General features: G+C 33.2%; 3 protein-coding genes across 3 annotated transcripts; 2 read left to right on the top strand and 1 right to left on the bottom strand.

Annotated features, from left to right (window-relative positions):
• Positions 1–5,284: 5,284 nt before the first annotated feature.
• LOC140809463 (NDR1/HIN1-like protein 10) lies at positions 5,285–6,157 on the top strand. The gene has a single exon (XM_073167097.1). The coding sequence runs from the start codon at positions 5,378–5,380 to the stop codon at positions 5,993–5,995; it is 618 nt and encodes a 205-aa protein (XP_073023198.1). The 5' UTR covers positions 5,285–5,377; the 3' UTR covers positions 5,996–6,157.
• Positions 6,158–12,500: 6,343 nt separating this feature from the next.
• On the bottom strand, positions 12,501–15,181 carry LOC140809781 (uncharacterized). Its single transcript, XM_073167504.1, has 3 exons — positions 14,847–15,181; positions 12,744–13,538; positions 12,501–12,636 (listed from the first exon to the last, which is right to left on the bottom strand). The coding sequence occupies exons 1-3, from the start codon at positions 14,854–14,856 to the stop codon at positions 12,608–12,610; spliced, it is 834 nt and encodes a 277-aa protein (XP_073023605.1). The 5' UTR covers positions 14,857–15,181; the 3' UTR covers positions 12,501–12,607.
• A 1,288-nt stretch (positions 15,182–16,469) lies between these two features.
• Positions 16,470–22,428, top strand: LOC140808964 (uncharacterized). The gene is made up of 10 exons (XM_073166372.1): positions 16,470–16,660; positions 17,195–17,265; positions 17,369–18,180; positions 18,474–18,592; positions 19,437–20,282; positions 20,360–20,666; positions 20,809–20,974; positions 21,437–21,548; positions 21,631–21,861; positions 22,196–22,428. The coding sequence occupies exons 2-9, from the start codon at positions 17,259–17,261 to the stop codon at positions 21,746–21,748; spliced, it is 2,487 nt and encodes an 828-aa protein (XP_073022473.1). The 5' UTR covers positions 16,470–16,660; positions 17,195–17,258; the 3' UTR covers positions 21,749–21,861; positions 22,196–22,428.
• The last annotated feature ends 2,253 nt before the right edge of the window (positions 22,429–24,681 follow it).

Genomic DNA, 24,681 nt, shown 5'->3' with positions numbered 1-24,681 from the left:
ATTTGAGATAATCATTGAGAATTATCTCAAATGATTGAACATTTTTGTATATTAATATTTAAAATTTAAATATATTCATTATATTATATCGATAATTTTAAATAAATTAACAATATATTTTCGTTAAATTGGTTTATTTATCTTAGATGAGGGAATCGATTACTAATAAAAATAATAAAAACAATATTTTAAAAATAATGTCTTATTTTGTTTATCAAAATTTTAAATAATAAATAAATATTTTTCAAAAATAAAACTTTTGTCATTAATTAGATAAATAAATTTTGGTTAAAAATTTTAATTATATTTTAGGACATGTTAAAAAATATTTATAATAATAATAATAACTTACTGGACAATCAATATATCAAAATTCACGACACTATTTTAAAAAGTTATAAAACATAATATTATATAGAGTGGGTCTCATGTGAGACCGTCTCACGGATCATAATCTATGAGACGGGTCAACCCTACCCATATTCATAATAAAAAGTAATACTCTTAGCATAAAAAGTAATACTTTTTCATTGGTGACCCAAATAAGAGACTCGTCTCACAAATACGGACCCGTAAGACCGTCTCACACAAGTTTTTGCCTATTATATAATTATATTTTATTTAATATGATATAGAGTAGTGAAAATTAAATATAAAAAAAGTAATAAAAAAATCAAAATAATAATCGAAATGAAATAAAATGATATTATCAATACAGATACTCAAATGTAATTCATATTTTGAAGGGACGTCAAATATATATTTATTTTTAATTATTGAATACGGTAAATAAATATATTGATATTAATAAATATTTTTTTATAGTATATTATATATATACATATTATATTATTAAGTTTGAGATATTTAGAATAACTAATTTTTGATGTCATGATTTATTAAATAATTATATATATATATATATATATATATATTAATAAAACGTTAAAATTTTAATGCAAGTTACATGTAACTCTCACTATTTTTTTATAATTACATTTTGGCTCTCATTTAAAATAAATCAAATAAATTATAAACAATATTGTACAAGCACACAACGTGTATGTCGGTATACTAGTATTATACTAAGTCTCAACATCCTTTTACATATCACTGACACGTACCGCACCCAACTAATTGTCAATAACATATGATCAATTGCGCCAAAAGTGTCACGTCTCGAGACTGAGGTTAGTTGACACCGGCATTATTCAACAATCACATAATTGCTAAACAACAAGCCTCGTAGTATAATATAAACCAAAACCAGTTTATATTTCATAAATACCATAAAAATGGAATCGCCTTTACAAATAGTAACTTTGAAAACGATAAAAATTTGCGGAAGCGTTTATAACTTGATTTAAAAACTCACAAGAACCTATTCTTAATTAAAATTCTTCATGTGTCAACTATCCGTCCAAAAAATGGTTTCGATTCTTCTTTATCTATTTCTTCTTCTGATTTATTTGGGGAGGATAGGGTAAGGGGTGAGTATTTTGGAAAATACTCAGCAAGTGGGGCCTTTCGAGCACAATATAAAAATATTTACATCATTTTCAAAAGTAACACATAAACATAAACATATCATTGCTGTTCATAACATATCATCATATTCATATCATAAAAGCACTGTGATTTTTTGAGAATTCTATGGTTTACTGATATCAGTCCCTAAGTTTTAATTCTCTAAGGGGGCGAGGCCATAAAACGGTTTTATCCTACCGTGAAGGGCCATATGTTGGAATTCCACCCATCTTCAGGGAATTCTCACAGTGTCAACACGTAACGTATCAAATTTCATAAAAAACGTAGAGATAGAAGGACAGTGCTCGACCAAAACTTTCGAAAACGAAATAATTCGTACGCAATATATTTTAAAACAAGCTCACTTATCTTAGACTGGAAGAAAACATGAAGAATTCGAAAATCATAGAAGAATCGTGCAACTGACACTTCGAAAACGCAACATTACCATCGCCCGAAAATCAGTTGTCTTGAAAATTTTGTGCGCCTTATTGAACCGTTGGATCGGGCTCAAATTTTCACAGTATGTTCAAAAGTACGTCAAAAAAAATTATGAACGGTGGAGATCGTGTTTGGAAGTCGTTTTAACCTGCTTATGAACGAAAAACCGTAGGTATGCTGGCTATAATAAAAAAACTAACCGTTGGATTTGATCGAAATTTGGATATATTATTTGAAATATATTGAAGCATATTCTGAACGGTGGAGATCGGATTCCCGCTACTCAAGCGAGAGAAACGAATTTATGAACATGGACAGAATTTTGATGACACGTGCAGAATTTTTGGAGAGGAATTTCGAAAGTTGGAGAGCTAAAACTCGAAAATTTGATGTGTAAATGAGGTGTAAATTCTGAATGAGAGCTTCTCCTATTTATAGGGAGGTAGCGGCTATACTGTCGTGTATTATACTTGCGTTTCAACTTTTGAATCAAATTTTAAATCTAAGATAATTATCATATCAAATCTTAGATTTATCTAGTAAAAATCTTACCAACTTTGAATTTATATCCCGAACTTTACCTGCTCATATCCAAATATTCCTTATTTAATTCCTTCGATCGTGGTCTATTTATCATCTCAAGTTCAAAGTATATACACAATATTATCTTAAATCTTGATCTCAAAAATATTGTACACGATATAATTATCCATACAACTTTAGATAATCTTGCAAATCCGACATCTTAAATAATGAGATAGATACCCGAAAATTGTATAATCCTAACACACTTAAATTATAGAAATATTATCATGATTACAAAATCTTGGTTTTTACAAAAAGCAACGCATAATTATTCTTAGAAAATACACATAATTAAACTGCAAATATTATAATATTTACCATCTATATTTCATAATGACATCCAAAGCACACCCAAATTTTTCCCCCTGAAAATACATATCCCCCTCAATCTCCAATCAACACTATTCTTTTTATAAGAAATATATAAAGAGAAAAAAAAGGAAAATGATGTTTTTGTTGACTAATTTGTCCATTTTTCGATTTGACTTCATTTACTTACTTTTAATTTCAGAATGTTTTAGTTCAGTTGTCGATTGGACTCACAAGTATTTTTGGTGTCATTTTACTATTTTAGTATTCCAATAAAATAAAACTAAAATAAAAAAAATAAACTTATTGAACAATTTTTTTTTATTCGAATACTTAATGGATCAAAACTTAAAATATAACAAATCGGAAAACCAAAATTGTTACTTTCCAAAATAAATATAAACACAAAACTGGATAGTAAAACCAAACTTTATTTTATATGCGCGATATCACTATGCTTATGATCTCGAACCCACCATTAAACTTTACAGGTTTTGAGTAAAACAACCTTCAAATATTAGTCTCTTAGTCCGTGACTCGTTTGCTTTCTAAAACACCCCATCTTTATGCAATATTAGTGTGTAAATAAATGTTTTAAATGTTCGATTTTTGGTATATTTAATATGAGTAGATCTCTTATAAGACGGTCTCACGAATTTTTATTCGTGAGACGGGTCAACCTTACCGATATTCACGATAAAAAGTAATAATATTAGAGTACAAAGTAATATTTTTTCACGGATGACCCAAATAAGAGATCTGTCTCATAAAATACGATTCGTGAGACCGTCTCACACAAGTTTTTGTCATTTAATAATATCTTTCGGCAATATTCAAGATCTCTCCGTGCATGAACAATTTTTCTTTTTTTCTTTTTTAGCTAATTGCATGAAAAACTGTCAAACATATAAGTTGGGTTTATTTGAAATGACCTTAATTATTGTACTATAACTCCATATAATGGCATTTGTGGCAGGAACTATATTTTCTACTTATTCCATAAATTTTTTGTTTGCAGTTTAGTTTTGCGCATATAAAAAACTGCTAATAATCTTTCATAAGAGAGGGAAAATAATTTTTTTTGTTCGTTAACATGTCCATATTTAGGTTTTGGTACACTAACTTTTAATTTTCGTCTATTTTTGTTCTATTGCTAATATGATATCTTGATCACAAATCAGCATTTTCCAAAGTCATGCATCACGTCATCATTTTCTGATGTCAGATCAAAATAGTTAAAAATTAAAAGTTCATTTCCAAATTTTAAAAGAGAATAAGCTAATATACCAAAAAAACTATTTTCCTAAGAGCATCTCCAACACATCTCTATTTTGGAGTAAATCTCCAAAATAGAGTAAGGGTTGGTGCTCTAACCCAACTCCAAAAGCAATCTCCATTTTGGAGATTACAATAGTGAAGATCATTAATATGGAGATTTCACCAAATTATTGAAATGTCATCATAACAATTGTAAAATAGTTTTTTTGTATTTTTATGTATTTGTTTTACTCCATTTTATATTATTATATTTCAAATTATTTAATTAATTAATTTTAATGTTAAATAATTTTTTATACATAGTTAATTTATTTTAATTTTTTATTATTTTCATGAATTATTTATAACTCTATTGTTTATAATAATCATGAAATGGAAATAATAAACAAGATAATGATCACAAAAATTAATAACATAATTTGTTAGAAAAACTTATTGTCTATTTAATTTATTTAACTAGATAACCATGCGATTTTTTTAGATGATAATAAATTGAGTTTAATACATGTCTTATTGAATTATGTTTATCGAATTAATTAAGTTCGGTTATATATTATATGTAATTATATAATTATATGTGTGTGTGTTTTTTAAAATAAAAAAAAGAACTGGAGTATTTTGAAATATTTTTAGAGGATAAGGGTTGGAGAAGGTTTTTAAAAATGACAAAAACTTGTGTGAGACGGTCTCACGGGTCGTATTTGTGAAACGGATATATTATTTTTTAAAATAGAGATAACAGATCTCTATTTTAGAAGATAGAGGATGAAAAATAGAAGATATAGTTGAGAAATGGCCTAATGATAGATAATAATTGAAAATATACTAAAAAGTTTTACGTGCGTCGTCGTAAGCAATTCAATTATATATAGCATATCGCAAACGCAACAATTTCTTTCAAATGGGAATACCTTGAGTTGAAAGCAATGAAGAACATCATCAACTCACTAATTGAGAATTAGATTCCTAAACTTCCACAGCAAAGAAATCTTCAAACTCTGCAAGAAAAGAATATTCACATGCGAAACCCAGCTCCCTTTTTCCCTTCTAAGACTCGTAGATCTCTTGAGTTTCGTACAAGAAATCTTAAAGTGATAAATAAATATTGCCACTACAAACAGGATAGAATATAACATAATATAGCTGTATAATTCCCTTCACTTGTATAAAACAATATCCCTATCCTTAAACATCGACACAATTATATCACACTAATACATCAAACCCCTTGGCACCCATGGCACCGCCACAGCAGCAGCAGCAGCAGCAGCAGCCGCAGCCGGTGGGGCGACCACAACATTCTTGGCTAATGCGATGCATCGCTCTTACCGCTCTAGGCTTGATTATTTTAACTATTCTAGTTGTCATCATCATCTGGGTATCTGTCCAGCCAAGAAGATTGAAATATTCGATGGAGCACGGCTCCATCAGTGCCTACAACCTGACAAACGACGTCCTAAACGCAAACTTCCACTTCGTGCTCCGAGCGAACAATCCTAACAAAAGGGTCTCCTTGTATTACGACAGGATCGACGTTTCGGTGTTGTACGAGGATCAGATTCTGTCGGTCGGTGGTTTTGCTCCGTTTTATCAACCAAGGAGAAATGTGACGCATTTGGACTTGCATTTGGCTGCTAAGAATCAGAAGGTTTATGGGGCCGTGGCCCGGGATTTGAAAGTGGATCGGGCCTCTGGCGATGCGGACTTGGATGTGAAAATCAGGGCTAAAATAAGATTCAAGATTGGGGTTTTCAAGATTCATCGCAAGCTTAAGGTTCTTTGTGAATCCTTGAGGGTTCCGTTTACCAGTTCCAAGGGGTTTCAGAGGGTTCAGTGTGACGTGGATGTGGATTAATTCTCCAATATATGTTATTATCTTATAAATTATTGTTCTCGAGTGTTATTTATTCTGTTTGGGAAGTGATTATTTTTGTGTGTTTCTTCATAAATTTATTTATTCAGTTCGGGTTATTTTGTAATTCGGAAAGTATATTTAAAATCCGGTTAATTTGCTTTAGTTCCTCCACATTCAAACTTAAATTTGCACGGAGTCTCTCTGTCAGAAATATGATATAAAGACTCGAGAATCGAGATTCGATAAATTGAGGGAGAAACCTGTAAGAGAGAGACGATACTTTATATTTAGAAAAAAATAAATATAAAATTTCAGAAATATGTAAATATATATATATATTTAGAGAAAAATATATATATATATATATATATATATATATATATATAAATATAGTTTTGATATATTGTATTATGTATGCTCATGTACACTTATTTGTGTACTAATGAGATAACACTTACGTATTAGATGTGATGGTACATCGAATATATAAGTATTATTTAATCGATGACTACATAAGTGTGCAACACATCAAAATTATAAATATATATTCAAATTAACCGATATAGCATTATTGTATTAATCTTGATACTCACTGAAATTTAGGGTTTGGTTCCAACTGGTAACGCTAGTCTAAACGCATGCTTCGAATTGGTTCTAAGCTTGAAATCACGAAAAAAGATCGTTAGGAGAGAGCCGGGAGAGTGTCCCGACGTAGCCCCTCCAACTCTCTGAGACTTAAGATATAAGAGGAGAGCAGCTAAAGATGCTGCTGAAAAATAATATAGTGAATGAATAAATTAGACACCAAAACTTGATATTTATAAGAAAATACTTGGGTTCGTGATAAACCTTCCAACTTGGCTGGTTTGGGCCTAACCTTAGTCTCTTGATGGGCTTTCCACCTTGGTTGGTTTGAGCCTAACTCTAGTGAGCTCATCTAAAAGGTATCAAATCTCCTTAATTTTTTTTAGTCATTAATGCATATAGTTTACGATCGAGAAATGAAGATATGATTTGATCTCTTCTTTTATAACATGCATCGCGCATAATTCCCTAAAATCAGTTTATATTTTTTTTAAATATAAAATGAAAATATGGCTTTCAATTTTTCTGAAAGTTAAAATTACTTTCAAGTAAACAAAAATTCCAAATCAACTCATAAGAATGGACGTTATTGTGTCGGCAACTCCTTTTCAATTTCCCAGAATTCTTTTGGTCTTATCATGATATGGCTTTTACGCACGATTCATGTCTGCTATATATATATATATATATATATATATATATATATATACACACTCACACACACACTAAATCTCACTTCTGTTCAGTCCTATCGGCTATCTTTGCTATTTCGTCACACTTTATTACGACTTTAAACACGATTCATGTTTGCCAAAAAATGGGGAGCTACTTACAAGAGATGAAGACTTTAAATAATAATTTCACATTTGAATAAAGGTGAAAGCTTGAGGACATAGTCTGACTAATAATATTGTCGTGTTGTGCTTTCCTCACTTCAGTTTGTATATTTATGCATGGAATTTAATCATTAATCTCTTTCTATACTATCTATTATATATATATTCTTCTCACCAAACATTCGTTATTGAGTTAATCATATATAAATATAATTATATATATTATATATATATAATTATAAAAGTCTAATTTGTATAAAAATCTACAATATACTAGAGCGTCTTTTTTAACGATCTTTTACTTCGACGATATCTAAGATTTCTCGAATAATGTGATATATTTAAACTATGATGCATGGCCAACACTCCAGTTGAGCATAGGGGTGCAAACGAACCGAATCGAGCCGAATAATAGTAAAAAAGTCAGGCTCGAATTCGGCTCGAAATAGGTATATTCGAGTTCGAGCTCGATTCGAAGTTCGATAATTTCAAATATTTGGGCTCGAGCTCGGCTCGAAATGAAGTTCGAGTTCGAGTTCGGCTCGAAATATTCGAATATATTCGTGAACTATTCGAATTATTGCTCGGATATTAAGGTTTGAAAGCTCGAAATGCTCGAAATATTCGAAATGTATATATATATATAATTATATTATATTAATAAAATATTAAGGCTCGCGAACTATTCGCGAGCTATCGAACAAAATAATTTGGGCTCGAGTTCGGCTCGAAAAAATGTTCGAACGTGTTCGAGTTCGGCTCAAATTCGATAAGTTCGAATACGAATCGAATATTTATCGAGCCGGCTCGAAAAACTCGCGAACATGTTCGATTCGTTTGCAGCCCTAGTTGAGCAAGCAAGAATGGAACTATTGAAGAACAGACATATAGTTTACATACGTTTTTATTTAATAAATAATTTTCGCAAATTTTATATTGTAAACAAATCTGCTGTAACTATTGAATAAGAATGTGTTTCTTATTCTTACATTAAGACTCAAATCACTTGAGTTCCCTAATATAAAGCAGCTCTCTTTTTTTTTTTTTTTCCCTTCTGCCAAAAACAAAAGCTTGTGATTATTAAATAATAATAGTAATAAGCTTATCTGGGACTTAATCATCGCGTCCACCCCAACATAAAATATACACGTAAATTATAAAAACAATTAAACTTTGTTCAAGTTTGAGGAGTCATTTATGAAGAAATCGATTGGATCCATATCTCAACACACAATCCTCAAATACTATTAAATTCTCAAGAAATAACATATATATTAATCATAATTGCGGAAGCGTACCGGAATCCATGAGTTTGCAGTCGATTTTCGGTGATGATCTTCAATCTGCAGATTTTCTTTAAGCCAGAGAGTTTTTGTAGATGGGATACAAAAAACTTAAACGTTATATGCAGATTGGGAACATAACCCTTATTTATAATTAAACAAGTTTCACTATTTCTAATTTGGCTCTTCAACAAATCAGAAATATCATATATGGTATCCACACAATAATATCATGACATTTAAGTCCTCAAGTCAATTCTTATTCTAAATTAGACCACATAAATTTATGACTTATTTAATTGATGACATGCAAACATTTATAATTACATCTATGGCCCCAAAAATTCCAACAATCTCCCACTGGGCCATATGTGTAAACTTGTAAATGTGTTAAACTTAACGAGCTCAAAACTTTTGTCATCACAACCATAAGACTTCTTAAACAATCTCGTCCATTAATTATATCGACATAGGATCAATGGAGTCTTTGTTGTATCTATCACAACTGAACCATCAATGGTCACACATATCAATACAATCAAATGACATAGATCAATCATGAATGTGTGGCATGAAAATTACATGCAAGGTGATCTATTCATGTCAATTTTCAACTGTTCCTACTTTACCAAAGTGAGATCAAAACCTTAACTTCAGTTAGACAAAGTGTAAAGTAAACAATGAACTTTATTTCTGATCAGAAAATATCCAAATACATAAGTTCGAACAACATAACCAAACATAAAATATAAAGTACAAACTCCCACTAGATCTAGACTTCATCAAACTGAATAACACCCATATGAGCAGTGTGCTCATGGAAAACACTGGGTGGCAAACCCTTCGTAAAAGGATCTGCTATCATAGAGTTTGTTCCTATGTGTTCTATCAAAATCTGTCCACTTTGTACTCTTTCTTTCACAACAAGGAACTTGATGTCGATATGTTTCGATTTTGTCGAGCTCCTATTATTGTTGGAATACAATACAGCTGATCTATTGTCACAAAACAATTTCAATGGTCTTTCAACCTCTTCTAGAATACGCAGCCCGGTGACAAAATTCCTCAGCCATATTGCATGATTAGATGCCTCGTAACATGCTATAAATTCAGCCGCCATGGTGGAAGAAGCTGTTAGTGCTTGTTTGGCACTTCTCCAAGAGATAGCTCCGCCAGCCAATAGAAATACATAGCCTGAAGTGGATCTCATGCTATCTTGGCATCCCGCGAAATCAGAGTCCGAATATCCCATGATCTCAAGATTATTCGACCTCTTATATGTGAGCATGTAATCACAGGTTCTCTTTAGATATCTCATTACTCTTTTGGCTGCTTTCCAGTGATCCATTCCTGGGTTGCTTAAATATCTGCCCAACACTCCAACAATGTACGCAATATCTGGACGCGTACAAACTTGAGCATACATAAGACTTCCTACAGCCGAAGCATAGGGAATCTTTTGCATTTCTTGAATCTCGAGGCTTCCTTTAGGGCACTGTTTAAGACTAAACTTGTCTCCTTTAGCGACCGGGGTATTACCTGGCTTACAATCTTGCATGCCAAATCTTTTAAGTACCTTATCGATATAGCTCTTTTGCGATAATCCAAGAATACCTTGAGAACGATCTCGATGTATTTGGATTCCTAATACAAAAGAGGCGTTACCAAGATCTTTCATTTCAAAATGTCTAGAGAGAAATTTCTTGGTATCGTTCAACATGCCTATATCGTTTGTGGCAAGCAAAATGTCATCCACATATAAAACCAGAAATATATGTTTACTCCCACTGAACTTATGATACACACAATCATCTACTACATTTACCTCAAAACCAAATGAGATAATTACTTGATGAAACTTGTGGTACCATTGACGAGAAGCTTGCTTTAACCCATAGATGGACTTCTTAAGTTTGCAAACCATATTCTTTGGATTTCCAAATACAAAGTGTTTTGGTTGCACCATATAGATTGTTTCCTCAATGTCTCCATTGAGAAAAGCTGTCTTGACATCCATCTGATGAAGTTCCATATCAAAGTGTGCAACAAGTGCCATGATTGTCCTAAAAGAGTCCTTCGATGAAACTGGAGAGAAGGTCTCTTTAAAGTCAATCCCATATTTTTGAGTATAGCCTTTAGCTACAAGACGTGCTTTGTACCTCTCCACATTACCTTTTGAATCCCGTTTGGTTTTGAAAATCCACTTACAACCAATGGGTTTCACACCTTCTGGTAATGGGACAAGTTCCCAAACTTTATTGTCTTGCATTGACTTATACTCCTCACTCATTGCCTCGGCCCACTTTTGAGAATTTGAATCTTGCATGGCTTGACGAACGTTGATTGGATCATTCTCCGTCATACCATCATTTTCCTCATGTTCTTGGAGTAGCACTATGTAATCATCCGGAATAGCGCTCTTCCTTTCTCTAGTGGACCTTCGTAAAGACACTTGTTCTTCAGACGCTGGTTCTTGAGGTTGTTGAGTTTGTTCGATTGGAACTTGATTGACAATGTCTTGTTGTTCTTGTATCATATCTTGATCAATGACAGGAATACAATCCTGAACATTATCAGTATCAATCATAGGAATATGAACCATTTCCTCTTGAAGAGTATTTGGATCAAATTCCTCCTCGAAGACAAAGTCTGTTATTTTATTCTTCCCCCCAAACTCAATATCCTCAAAAAATACTGCAGTTCCCGTCTCAAATATATTCTTTACTTTGGGATCATAAAATTTATAGCCCCTTGATCGCTCAGAATACCCAATAAAGTAGCTACTGACTGTTCTGGAGTCAAGTTTCTTTTCATACTGTCGATATGGTCTAGCCTCAGCTGGACATCCCCAAATATGAAAATGTTTTAGACTTGGCTTTCGCCCTGTCCAAAGTTCATAAGGTGTTTTAATAGCTGCTTTAGTTGGTACTCTATTTAGAATGTAAGTTGCTGTTTTTAATGCTTCTCCCCAGAGTGACTCTGGTAAGGTTGAATGACTGATCATACTTCTTACCATATCCTTAAGAGTCCTATTTCGTCGTTCAGCTACACCATTCATGCTTGGTGAGCCTGGCATGGTGTATTGCGGGACGATTCCATATTCCTCTAGGTATTGAGCAAAAGGTCCTGGACGTTGTTCCCCTGAACCGTCATTTCTACCGTAATATTCACCACCACGATCAGATCTGACTTTCTTAATTCTTTTGTCGAGTTGATTCTCGACTTCAGTCTTAAATGACTTGAAAACGTCCAATGTCTGTGATTTTTCATGGATAAGAAATAAGTATGCATATCTAGAGTAATCATCAATGAATGATACAAAATATTGTTGACCATTCCAAGAAGATGTTGGAAATGGTCCATAAATATCTGTATGTATCAATTCCAATACCTCAGTAGCTCTATATGCACCCTCTTTCTTTCTTTTGGTCTGTTTGCCTTTGATGCATTCGACACAATTGTTTAAGTCTGTAAAATCAATGGAGTTCAAAATTCCATCTGATACAAGTCGTTCAACTCTATTTCTAGAGATGTGCCCTAATCGCTTGTGCCATAATGCACCAGAGTTTTCATTATTAAATTTACGCTTAGTACCACGTGATTCCACATTTAGGGTTTCAATATAAGAAGCATTTGTATCAAGCATATATAGATTGTCATAAATTATAAGTGAACCAGTTCCAACAACATTAGAATTAATAGATAACCTAAACATATTGTTTCCAAATGAACAACAATATCCTAATTTGTCCAAACTAGAAACAGAAATTAAGTTCCGTCTAAACGATGGTACAACAAAAGTATCTATTAAATCCAAATAATAACCAGTACTTAATAACAATCTAAAATGCCCTATTGCTTCCACTTTGACCGACTTGCCATCACCTACATAAATGCATCTTTCAGCATCATTTGGCTTTCGGCAGCTCAGGCAACCCTGCATTGAAACACTTATATTAGTAGTAGCACCGGAATCTAACCACCAAGTGTTTCTTGGTACTGAAGCTAAATTTACTTCAGAACATACCAAACTTGAAAATGTACCTTTCTTTGCACGCCATGCATGGTACTTAGGACAATCTTTCTTGACATGATCATCCTTATCACAGAAGAAACAACCTTTCTTGTCCTTATCTTGCTTTTGTTTCTTTGCATATGGACCTTTAACAGCCTCATTCATTCTTTTCTTGTCCTTATCTTTAGAGGTACTTGCATAATGTGCACTTTCAGTCTTGTCTTGCTTCAATCTCTCTTCCTCTTGAACACAATAAGAAATGAGCTCATTAAGAGACCATTTCTCCTTTTGACAGTTATAACTGATCTTGAACTGACTAAATTGATTTGGAAGAGAAATCAGCACTAAATGAACAAGCATGTCTTCCGACAATTCAAGATTAAGTGCCTTCAACTGCGATGCAAGGTGAGACATTTCCATAATATATTCTCGGATATTTCCCTTGCCTTTATATTTCATGGAAATCAAGCTCTTCAGAATCGTGCTTGTTTCCGCCTTATCGCTTTTGGCAAAGCGCTTCTCAATCTCATCGAGATAATCCTTAGCTTTGGTGACACTGTCGGACACCGCACCTCTAAAAGCCTCAGGTATGCCGCGTTTGATGATCATAAGACTCATGCGGTTAGAGCGATCCCACCTCTCACATATAGACCTCTGTTCAGAGGAACTAGAATCCGTAAGAGCGGCAGGTTGCTCTGTCCTGATCGCAAGATCTAGATCCATGCAGCCAAGAACAATAAGAATGTTCTCTTTCCAATCCTTAAAATTTGTCCCATTAAGGATCGGCACTGAACTTAGATTAGCAGATATAGTAGCAACTTTTGCTGAAAAGAGAACATAAAAATAATAACATAATTAACATGCTCTAATCTCAAAGAAATTAAAATAAATGGCAAATACCATCTCAAGATACCTAGTGCAATATCAATATTAAATCTTTGGACAATAATATTATATGCAAGTGGTACTCTTGTTGCAATAATCAAACATTAACAATAATGTATGACAAACAAGAAATCTATCTTTGGATAGATTTAATATTTTCACAAAAATAAACAACTAAAACTTTATAATTGTTACATGTTCATTATCACAAGCAAATGAATCACTTTGTCAAATATAAATCTTCCTTTGGGTCGATCAACACTCACATAAATATATTCATTTGCACTTTATTTAAAACCTTGATAATATCCTAATATCTCAAATAAAAAATAAGTGACAATTATAGTAAATCACTTTGGTGACATATAATTGAAACCCAATTTATTTGAAAAATCAAATATCAAAGAACCATGATATTCAACCGAACAAAAGTTTAATCAAATACCATGAAATATTATACAAATAATTAAACAATATATTTTAATCAATTTGTGACAAATAAGAGCGGTTATCACAAAACCGTAATAAAAAATTTGGAATTGAAGTTAAACAATCAAACTAATGATTTTCCAACCGACATACCGATTCAATTTCGTTTTGAAGGAAAACAAAATTGTAAACACATAATCATGTCATTAACCGTTTCAATATGCCATGAAAAACCAACAGCACCGATTCAATCATTTGGAAGAAAAGAAAAAAATTTGTTTCCACCGACTGTTCCCTTAATAATTATGCATTGGTTTACTTAATTTTGGAAAGAAACAAATAAAAAAATATTTGTATACAATCACCGCACAAACCATGAATCAGAGAAAATCTTTAATGTAAAATACCGAAATCATGTAAGTAAGAGAAAGATACAGATTCATCGATATTTGTCGACCAATCAACATAATATTGAAAGGAAAGGAAAAAAAAATAAAATAATTCACCGATCCGAGAGTCCATGATTACGCCCAAAAAAAATTTGTCATCGCATGATCGGCGAAGATAATCAGATTAATTGTAATAGAAATTATAATTATAATTTCCAGAATTCGGTGAAATTCATGACGCAAATATATACACCGAAGCAAAAAACGAATCAATAAAACAAGAGCAATATACTTTCTTAAGAATTTGAAATAGAGGCTCTGATACCAATTGAAGAAATCGATTGGATCCATATCTCAACACACAATCCTCAAATACTATTAAATTCTCAAGAAATAACATATATATTAATCATAATTGCGGAAGCGTACCGGAATCCATGAGTTTGCAGTCGATTTTCGGTGATGATCTTCAATCTGCAGATTTTCTTTAAGCCAGAGAGTTTTTGTAGATGGGATACAAAAAACTTAAACGTTATATGCAGATTGGGAACATAACCCTTATTTATAATTAAACAAGTTTCACTATTTCTAATTTGGCCCTTCAACAAATCAGAAATATCATATATGGTATCCACACAATAATATCATGACATTTAAGTCCTCAAGTCAATTCTTATTCTAAATTAGACCACATAAATTTATGACTTATTTAATTGATGACATGCAAACATTTATAATTACATCTATGGCCCCAAAAATTCCAACAATTTATGCTTAAAATAATATATAGTTGCTTGCTTAAAAAATATTAATGGGTTGAAATCCATGTATTTTTTTTAATTATTGTCCACAATTAAAATAAAATCTAATATGATTTGATAGCTGTTTAGATTAGGATTTAGACTCAACCCAACTTCTTATGTTAAGATTGATATTTGAATTTAAAAAAATCCTAAAAAGTAGATCAAGTGAGGGTATGTTTGGTATGAGTGATAAGCAAAAGATAGATTGTTAAACATGTGTTTGTCTCATTTTTTTATTCAAGAACACATGATAAAAAAAAAAACTTATTTGGGTGAAAAGACATCCCATTGTTTTGAGAGGATTGAGAATTCAATTCCTAAAATATAACATAAATTATCATTTTACCCACATGATTTTGAAAACATTGCTACAAATATCATTTTATGTACCAAATTGTCATCAATGTTAGTTTAGGGTATTTTTGTCTCAACAACAAAAAATATAAAATTTATCATTCTCATTAAAATCTTACCAAACAAAACATTCTTAATCACTACACATTATATATCCTTACCTTAAGTTTTGTCATCAATCCAATTAGTTATTTTATCTTACACACCAAATATGCCTGAGAAGATTGTCCAAATCATTATATATAACTCCCAATAAAACTTAATTCAAATGACTTGGAACATTGTCCAAGTCAATATATGGAGCTCTAAAAAATTAATCCAATCGATATTAGATATTTAACATACCTTTCACTTCCAAGAATGAACAATTGGAGTGTGAAGTTTATATTATCGAGTGATCCATAGAGCAGTCCAACATATAATGGCAAGTTTGAGTCCTGATATCATGTTAAGATTGAGACTTGAACATAATCAACCTCAAAGGCTAGTTCAAAAGGAGAATTGTCTGAATCCATATATATAACTCCCAGAATTTAATCCAATTAATATGAAATTTCTAACCATCTCTTCTGTTACGTAAATGTTGGTAATTGTTGTTTTGTTTCAAACCATTAAAAAGATGGTAAAAGTTTTAATTCGATTCAATTTCTGCTGACTATTTCTTTCTTTCTTCTATTTTTTAGAATTTTTTTCCAAATTAAATAAATGCGATCGTGAAATAAAATTGAAATCCATTAATGAACATAAAAAGATTAATAAATGACCCACCACAATCAATGTATTCTACTGACCACTAATTAAAGAATTCAGGGGTTATTTCGAAATTTTGAAAAAGAAGTGGACTGCGAACAGAAAGTAATTTTCTTTAAGGGTGTAAAGGAGACAGGCGTTGGAGTTGCGGCAAAATTTCCGAGGTTAGACAAATCCAGGAAATGACGCCGCTGACGTGAAACGTTTCCACGTTTGCCATTATTATTCCATAATAATACACTCTTCTCTCTTGATGAATTTGCTCCGCCACTGATTCTCTCTCTCTAGATTGCAATTGAGTGGGAGGAAACAGGTCCGGATGATAGTTGCAGGAAGGTATGAGTAAATTTCTTGTCTTGATTGCAGATATTGGTGAAAATCTTATTATATTTTAATTTCATGATTTTTACTGCTGTTTGATTTTATTACAATTCATTCGATGCAGATTTTATGCGTTTGCTTCAGTTTGTTTTGTAGTTTTTTTCATTTATATGTATGGTGAATCGTTGGTTTGATTTTGATTTGGTGGGATTTTCCTTGGAAAGTGGGATTTGGGTTGTATTAGTTAATTTATTACCATTTAAATCCTCTGACCCATTTGGAATTTTTAAAGGTATATCGAGTTTGAGATTGTCGGAAATTCCAAGTGTTGGCAGTTGCTTTTCGTACACCTTTTGCTTTGGATGAATAGACATTGGTTAGGGACAAGATAGATCTGCTAGTCACGACCTTTTCTATTTTGCTTTTAATAAAGTTTCAGTTTTGTGGGTATATAAGATTTCCTTGCTAAATAACCAGCAGGAATTGTTTGAACTTTTACCTTGAGATCTCATTCATATTGACTGATTTATGTTTAAAAATCTTCTGCAGGCAGTCATTGGTCTTGATATATTTTTCTTGTGCGTCATGGGAATCACGGACACGATGATATGAAATGGCTTAAGGTCCGGTGCACCTTAAAATATTTTTATAAATTATGTTCTGATTTATAATCCCGAGGACCTAAAGACGCCATCACGATTGGGATTGTAATTCTCGTCAAAATCAGTGTAACTCAAAAAATGGCTGTTGCGGGATTGCACAATGTATCCGCTTTTGGCCCTTTATTTGTGGAGTCCCAGTCTTCAGGGTCGAGCCTCTGGGAGGAACCGCAAATTAGGCCCAGTACTAGGGCATCCTCACTATTACAAATGTGGCGGGAGCTTGAGGATGAGCATGTGGTGAGTCCTTCCAATAGACAAAGGCACCGGAGAAGCAATGGTTCAGATTCCGACTGCACAAGTATTGTAGCTTCTGTTGCACAAGGGAGTGATAATGGGGATGATACCTCTGAATCTGCTGATGAGAGTGAGAATCATGGGAGGATATTGACACGTTCAGAGACGAATCTTGAAGATAGCGACAGTATTATATCAGGACAATCTAGTGATTTGGGAGATATAGAACGTGAAAGAGTGAGGCAAGTTTTTCGGGAATGGATGAACAATGGTGCTAAGGGTCATTCACCTGATGGATTTCCTTTGAACAATAATACAGGAGAACAATGCCTCGGTGAGAATGTTCGTGAAAGAGTTAGAATCATCAAGGAATGGGTGCAAACCGTTGCTCGGCATGGAAACAATAATGGATCTCTTGGAGATGAAGTTGCTGAAGTTGATTCTCAAATTGAGCAGTCGCAGGATGGACACGGGATTACTCGTCCTGAGATTGGTGCCCGTAGGCCTGTTCAAAGATTGTGCGGTAGACAGACTCTTCTTGATCTTCTTCTGAGGGCTCAGAGCGAAAGGAATAGAGAACTTCAGGATTTATCTGAACAGAGGCCGGTGTCAGATTTTGCCCACCGCAATCGCATTCAGGTGAAATATTTTCCGAATAGAGGCTAAGTATTTCGCAAAACTTATGAATTTACATTGTTTGTCTTTTTAGATTTGTATTTTGGATGTACATGAAACTGATATTTAGTTAACAACCAAAAACCTGCTTTATATGTGTGACGGTTAAGGTCATTTGATGTGTGCTAGATAACTTTAGCATCACATATTTGATTTTCCTGTATTTTCTGCTATATCATGCGACTATTTGGGGTGATTTGATTGTGTCTAAAAACGAGAATTATAGTTTTGTCTCATTAATCTTCGTCATTTTGCAGGCATTACTAAGAGGTAGGTTTTTAAGAAATGAAATATTGATCACAGATAAGAGACCTTCTTCCATGGCTGCAACTGAACTGGGTTTGCTAAGGCAAAGAAGCACAGTTTCTGATCTCAGGTAATTAACTTGGTGTTATGGATTTTTTCGCTTTAGTCTGCATTCTGTCCCGAACTTTCGTTGTATGAACATGCTCTGTTATTGTTTTCATATAAGACGATGATAACCATTTGTGAATATGCATATTTTAATGCTATATGCTTGTTCATGTTGAAAAAGTGAATGTGACAGATCGAGATCGAGATCGAGATCGAGATCGAGATCGAGATCGAGAGAGATTATTGAGTTAGTTATTGGCAATTAGGATCCACCATTACATTTTAGGTTTCATTCCGACTTATTTCCATATAGATTTTTATCCTACATAAAGGTTTGTATCTTTTCTCAAGATACCATCAAATATCTATGATATGCTCACATTATCTATGCCCTCATTACGCATGCTTGGATATAAATATTGTAAAGATTTATGCTTGGAATTATGGTTTGAACAAAACTCTAAATTGAATCTACTCTTTTTCATTGTCTTTTTGTATACTTTTTCAAGTGGTGGCCATGTGGTTAGAATCAGTTTCTTCTCTACCAACTTTTAGCACCGCAATATCTTGTTCTATTTCTATAATATAAATTGGATTGCTCGTCACTGGCGTCAATTTAACTGATTAATAAAAAAAATATTTAGTGCATCGTCTTGTTGAGAGATGCTGCATGGAGTTTGGTGCCGAATTTTAGGTAATAGTTTATAGCTGAAGCATACTTACATTATCCAATGTTATGTCTTCGGTTTTAAACCAGCACAGTTACTGGACTTTGTCTCTTAATCTCATTAAAATTATTATCTTTTTGATACACTTCTATATTCAAATTTCTATACTAAGTTTCTATTTATAATCTGTTGCTGTAGGGACGGATTCCTCTCCAAATTGCACAATTCAACTTCCATTCTGGGGAACAGTGCTGAGGCTAGTTCCTCTTTAAGTGATGAAACTAACTGTGAGGCGGAGTCTACATGCATCAGAGGGGTGACTCCTGAGACTCACACAGCATCTGTATCGGAAATAGATGCAGATGAAAACAGAAGTCAGCATGAATTTGCATCAAGAGTAACTGAAGTAGAGGATTCAGCTCTGGATCATGATGGAAATGCAGAAGTGTCTCTGGGCATAGAAAGTTCTCGTGGTGCTGAGCAGCCGACATTTGACAGTGAGGCAAGTGAGCATAGTAGCCGTTTTGGCCAGAGCGATGCCGTTGTCAATAATGAACCGTCACTCGAATATGTTGAAATAAATTACAGTGGACCCCTTGAAGTTTTGCATGAACATTATGAACCAAGTGATGAAAGTCGTGTTCATGGAGTGGCTGGTGACACTGCTGATATGGAAGGGAACACTAATGAAGCATTTGATAGACAAGATGCTTTAACTCTAGAGGAAGAAGCTCAAGACTCGGAAATCGGGATCGATAACAACTCATGGCACCAGCTAACGGGTGTTGCATTTACAGAATGGACAGATGCTAGCAGGGTAGATACAACTGGTAATCAATGGCTTCGGGAAACGTCTTATGATGGGCAAGATCAAATACAAGGGGCGCGTGAATTCTGGCCAAATCACAATTTTCAAGAAGCTGTGGATAGTTGGCTGGATGTGCCGACAGGAGAGGTCAGTGGATCTGTTGGAAGCATGGACACATTTTATTTCCCTGCTGACGATAATGTTCAAAGCATGGAGCTTAGGGAGCTTTTCAGCTGGTAAGCGAGTGATTTCTTGCACCCAGTCCACGATCTTTGTTTAAAAAACTAATGTTTCCTTTTACTTTCTGCTGTAGGAGACGAGTCTCTAGCCTTCTCCGAAGTGGTTTCCGTGAGAGCTTAGACCAGGTGCTACAATACCATGTGGAAAGGCAAGGTCATGCTTCTGGTGATTGGGAACCGGACACCACGTCTTCTCCTGCCTTGATTGAGCCAGACCAGGAACAGCTAAATGGGGAGCAAACTTTGGCTCCATCTGATGGCTCTGAAATTAACGAATTTGATCGCTCATCAATTCATATCACCACATCCCAGCCCCTTTGGGATGAGGTGTTACCGGGTGCAAATTGGCCGCACATCACCTCGAATCAGCATATGGGAACTGTATGTTCAAGCATCCTCTATTGTAGAACTGGATTTGTGAACTTTAGTCTGACGTCATGTCTTTGATTCTCTCGATAATAAGAAGAATTATGCCTTGCTTCATCCCTACTTTTCAACATCTCTTCATGCTTATGTGCATCAGGAGTGGGACGTGATCAACGAATTGAGGATTGATATGGCTACGCTTCAGCAAAGGATGAATAACATGCAGAGTATGCTGGAAGCATGCATGGAGTTGCAAATACAGTTGCAGCGTAGTGTTCATCAAGAGGTTTCTGCAGCGTTAAATCAGTCAATCGTCTCGAGAGGTGAGTTTCGGTTAAGCCGGTTCTGATTTTGTTGGCGACTACCACTGAAAAAATTGAAGGGAAAATAATATCACGAAAATACACAGATAACTGTGAAAAATCTTTTTCAAATGAAAAATGTAAAACAAAAAAATAAACTAATACGCAAGTACTTTGTGTCTAGTTTGTACGAATGTTCTGTTACAATGTCAAGATATTTTTAATATGGTTTTTCCTCAGGAGCGTTGCCCGCTATATTGTCCTTTTCTTCTAAGACTTACCATGCTCTAATCCGGACTTGGGTCTTTTCCTTGGTGCAAAGATGAAAACGTATTAGATTTATTGGATATGATTCTCCGCCCTTGTTTTCTGAGTTTATAAACTATATATTCTGAGTTTATAAACTATATATCGCCACGTAATGTTTTGTCTTCCCCTTATCTTGACCATGCTCACAGTCCCATTGGATGCTATCTATCTCAGGGGCAGATTCATGGGAGAGCAACTTTTTACACCACGAATCTAAATGGGATTTTGTAAGAAAAGGAATTTGCTGCCTGTGTTGTGATAGCAACATTGATTCCTTACTATATAGGTAAAAAACTTCTTACCTCGCTTGTATCATTTGCTGCATCTTCGGTTCTTTAAGAACAAGCATCTGTTTTTTTTTTTTACAGATGTGGACACATGTGCACCTGTTCCAAATGTGCAGAAGATTTGGTCCAAGGCTCTGGGAAGTGTCCCATGTGTGAAGCCCCCATAGTTGAGGTTGTTCGAGCTTATCTTATCCACTAACGGAAGAAGGAAAACAGAATAGATGTATATATATATATATATTATATAAATAGGTGAAAATGGCTGGAGTAGAACCACGCTAACTAGAAAGTTGATTCATCTCCTTCAACCAGGTACATTACCCTCTTTTTCCTCACTATTTTCCCAATCCATGTTTTGCTGTCATTGCTTCCTCAAAATTAAGGGATCCAATCCTAGATGGTATTTTCTTTTATCTGGGGGAGAGGTTTCACAATTGTATCTCGAATCCAAGACTTAGTCCCAAATTTAGTTACGGTGTCAGATGGGCACAAGTCATTGTCTGAAACAGATCATTGTAGGTGTTTGTGTAATGTGTAAATTGTGAGCCATCAAACCGTTTTTCATCTGAAAAAGCCTATGGAATGTGTTAGGTTAGGAAGCTTATCATCCATTCCCTACCATATTTAACATGTTTTTTCCTTACAGATGGCATCTGGGACTCGTTTTACGTATTTATGGACAGTAACTCAAGATAGTTAAAGGAGCAGAAACGCAAGGGTTTTGCAGATTTGTGTGGTCTTACAAAAGCTTCAATCTTAAAGATAAGATGAGTATAAATAACAACGAAACTTTTTGTTTATTTATTTGTATCAATCTACCTTTTTGTACTTGAGAAATTTGAATTTGAAAATATTTATTCAAATATTAATTTGTTTTCTCTATGGTGCTGATTGATCTAAAGCTCAAGATTGAATTCTTTTATTTTTTGAGAGAAAAAAATCCTGAATTGTGTTCATCATATTAAATCAAGAATATTTATTTATGTTCATCAATAATGACACAATAATAAAAAAATTAAGCAATAGTCATTTAAAATTAAAAAAATGAGGTAATATTATTATAACTTTACTTATAAAATACTACTGAAAGTAACAAACGTACTTCTTCTCCCATCTTGTATTAAATTTTATGTGTTGTAAAAATTATTATACAAATTTAATTATACATATAATATTAATCAATTTTTGTTATCATATTTCCTAATGATAGATCATATTTGTCACATGACATGTCTCGATATATCTCCCAGCTTTAATTTACGTGAATATGTTGTGTCTAATCTAATTAATTCACATTTCTCCGCCATTATTGGGGCCGAAATCATGTCCAATTTAATTAGTTTAAAATTCCTTACTCATTTTATTAAAAGTAGGACTCTTGTAAGACGGTCTCACGAATCTTTATCTGTATGACGAGTCAATCCTATCTTGTTTTAAAAATAAAAAGTAATACTCTTAGCATAAAAAGTAATATTTTTCATAGATGACCTAAATAAGAGACATATCTCACAAAATACGACATGTGAGACTCTTTCTCACAAATTTGTCTTTATCAAAAAAAATTATATTAAATTGAAATAAATAAACTATTTGTCGACCAAATAATAGAGTTAGATTGATCAACTGACACAATTCGGCGGCGGCTACGCGTGTTTCTGTTCACAAAGTAACGGAATCCTAGGTGATCCTCCCGACTAGTCCGGTTTATTTGCGGTTTTACGGTCTTTTTTATATCTCGGTTCATATCATTTTCGATATATTTAATGGACAGACAAAAAATCATAAATAAATGCGAATAAAACGATATATATCTCATTTCTCGTGCCACTACGTGACATTGCTTCTTCGTTCCTCATGCGCAAAGATTTTGCCATAGTAGTCCAAAGAATAATTGGATGCATCATAAATCATTCATAATTCCAACCTCACATTGATCTCACATATTTATAATTACCCGATGAAAATATATTTTATTATATACTTGTGATAATTATATTTGATAAGAGAGCGATGAATGTGATATTTGAGATATTCTGCGTTTTAAAACATTGTTATCACTTGTTATACAGTTTGTTATATACTGATAATAATTATATTTGATAGAAGAATGATCGATATTTGATATTTGAGTTATCCTACGTTTTAAAATGTTCGAGTTTGATTGTTAATACTTGTTATATATTTTGGTAAAATAACAAGCGCTTGATTCTACGGTTGGTATCATAATCAAGATGATCACGTGTTTGATTTTCATTGATAGAAATGAGTGCAATTATTAGGGAGATAATTTTGTGGAATGCAATAATTGTCATTCGGGAGAAGAAGTATCGACATGTGACGTTTGAAATGACGTACACTTTAAAATATTGGAATTGAACTATAAATATAGTTCTATTTTTCACAAAACTACAAATGCTTGATCATATATTATATTGTTTTATAGGAAAATAATTAAACAAAGTTAAAGATGGATGATGCTAAGAATGCTTCTTAAATTCACCTATCGATATAAATTAGAGACTATTCTCATTAAGATGGCTAATAATATTAAAATGAACGTTTTCGAACTTTACATGTAAATAATGTTTCTGAAATCAAATCTTATTCATCTAAAATAACATAGAGGCATGAACTAGACTTACACAAGCTTCTTAATGTTTACTGGTCAAGATAAACAAGATATAGACTTTGCCAAAATTAAGTAAGCATGTATATGTTAAATTCCTTAGTTTCGGTGATAACAAACAATAATTTATTGTATTAAAATAAGTTGTCACTATTATTGTATTTAGGTACTTGACCGTTCTACCAAAGACAAAGAGCAATATACTACCTGTGTTCAAAAGGCGGGTAAATGATCACAATCTATTTAGTCTCTCTACCGAAAGCTACTCAACTAGTTATACTATACTAATCTGTCACTCGACCGGACCGCTCAAAGGTATACTAAATTAACTCTCGAGCGAACAAAGTTAAAGATATTTGTGAAAGTCAACAGATCAATCGATAGATTAATATAGAAATATTAGCACATCCTGCCAACTCTCATCTGCATGAGATATTTCATCAGTATGTTGTCTGATAGCTTTTGTACAATAAAGAATTTTAAAAGCACAAAAACAAGAAATACAT

Source organism: Primulina eburnea, chromosome 13, assembly GCF_022965805.1.
Source record: "Primulina eburnea isolate SZY01 chromosome 13, ASM2296580v1, whole genome shotgun sequence".
Taxonomy (NCBI): domain Eukaryota; kingdom Viridiplantae; phylum Streptophyta; class Magnoliopsida; order Lamiales; family Gesneriaceae; genus Primulina; species Primulina eburnea.
The sequence above is the reverse complement of the archived record's forward strand: the minus strand, read 5'-3'. Positions and strand labels throughout refer to the sequence as shown.

Excerpts from the sequence above, each read along its gene's own strand:
- LOC140809781 (XM_073167504.1), bottom strand. Across the intron at positions 12,637-12,743 it reads TGCATGGCGTGCAAAGAAAG|GGTTGCCTGAGCTGCCGAAA; the intron begins GTACATTTTCAA and ends GTTTCAATGCAG.
- LOC140808964 (XM_073166372.1), top strand. Across the intron at positions 18,593-19,436 it reads AGCACAGTTTCTGATCTCAG|GGACGGATTCCTCTCCAAAT; the intron begins GTAATTAACTTG and ends CTGTTGCTGTAG. Across the intron at positions 20,975-21,436 it reads TCAGTCAATCGTCTCGAGAG|GGGCAGATTCATGGGAGAGC; the intron begins GTGAGTTTCGGT and ends TATCTATCTCAG.
- LOC140809463 (XM_073167097.1), top strand. The coding sequence starts at position 5,378 with ATGGCACCGCCACAGCAGCAGCAGCAGCAGCAGCAGCCGCAGCCGGTG.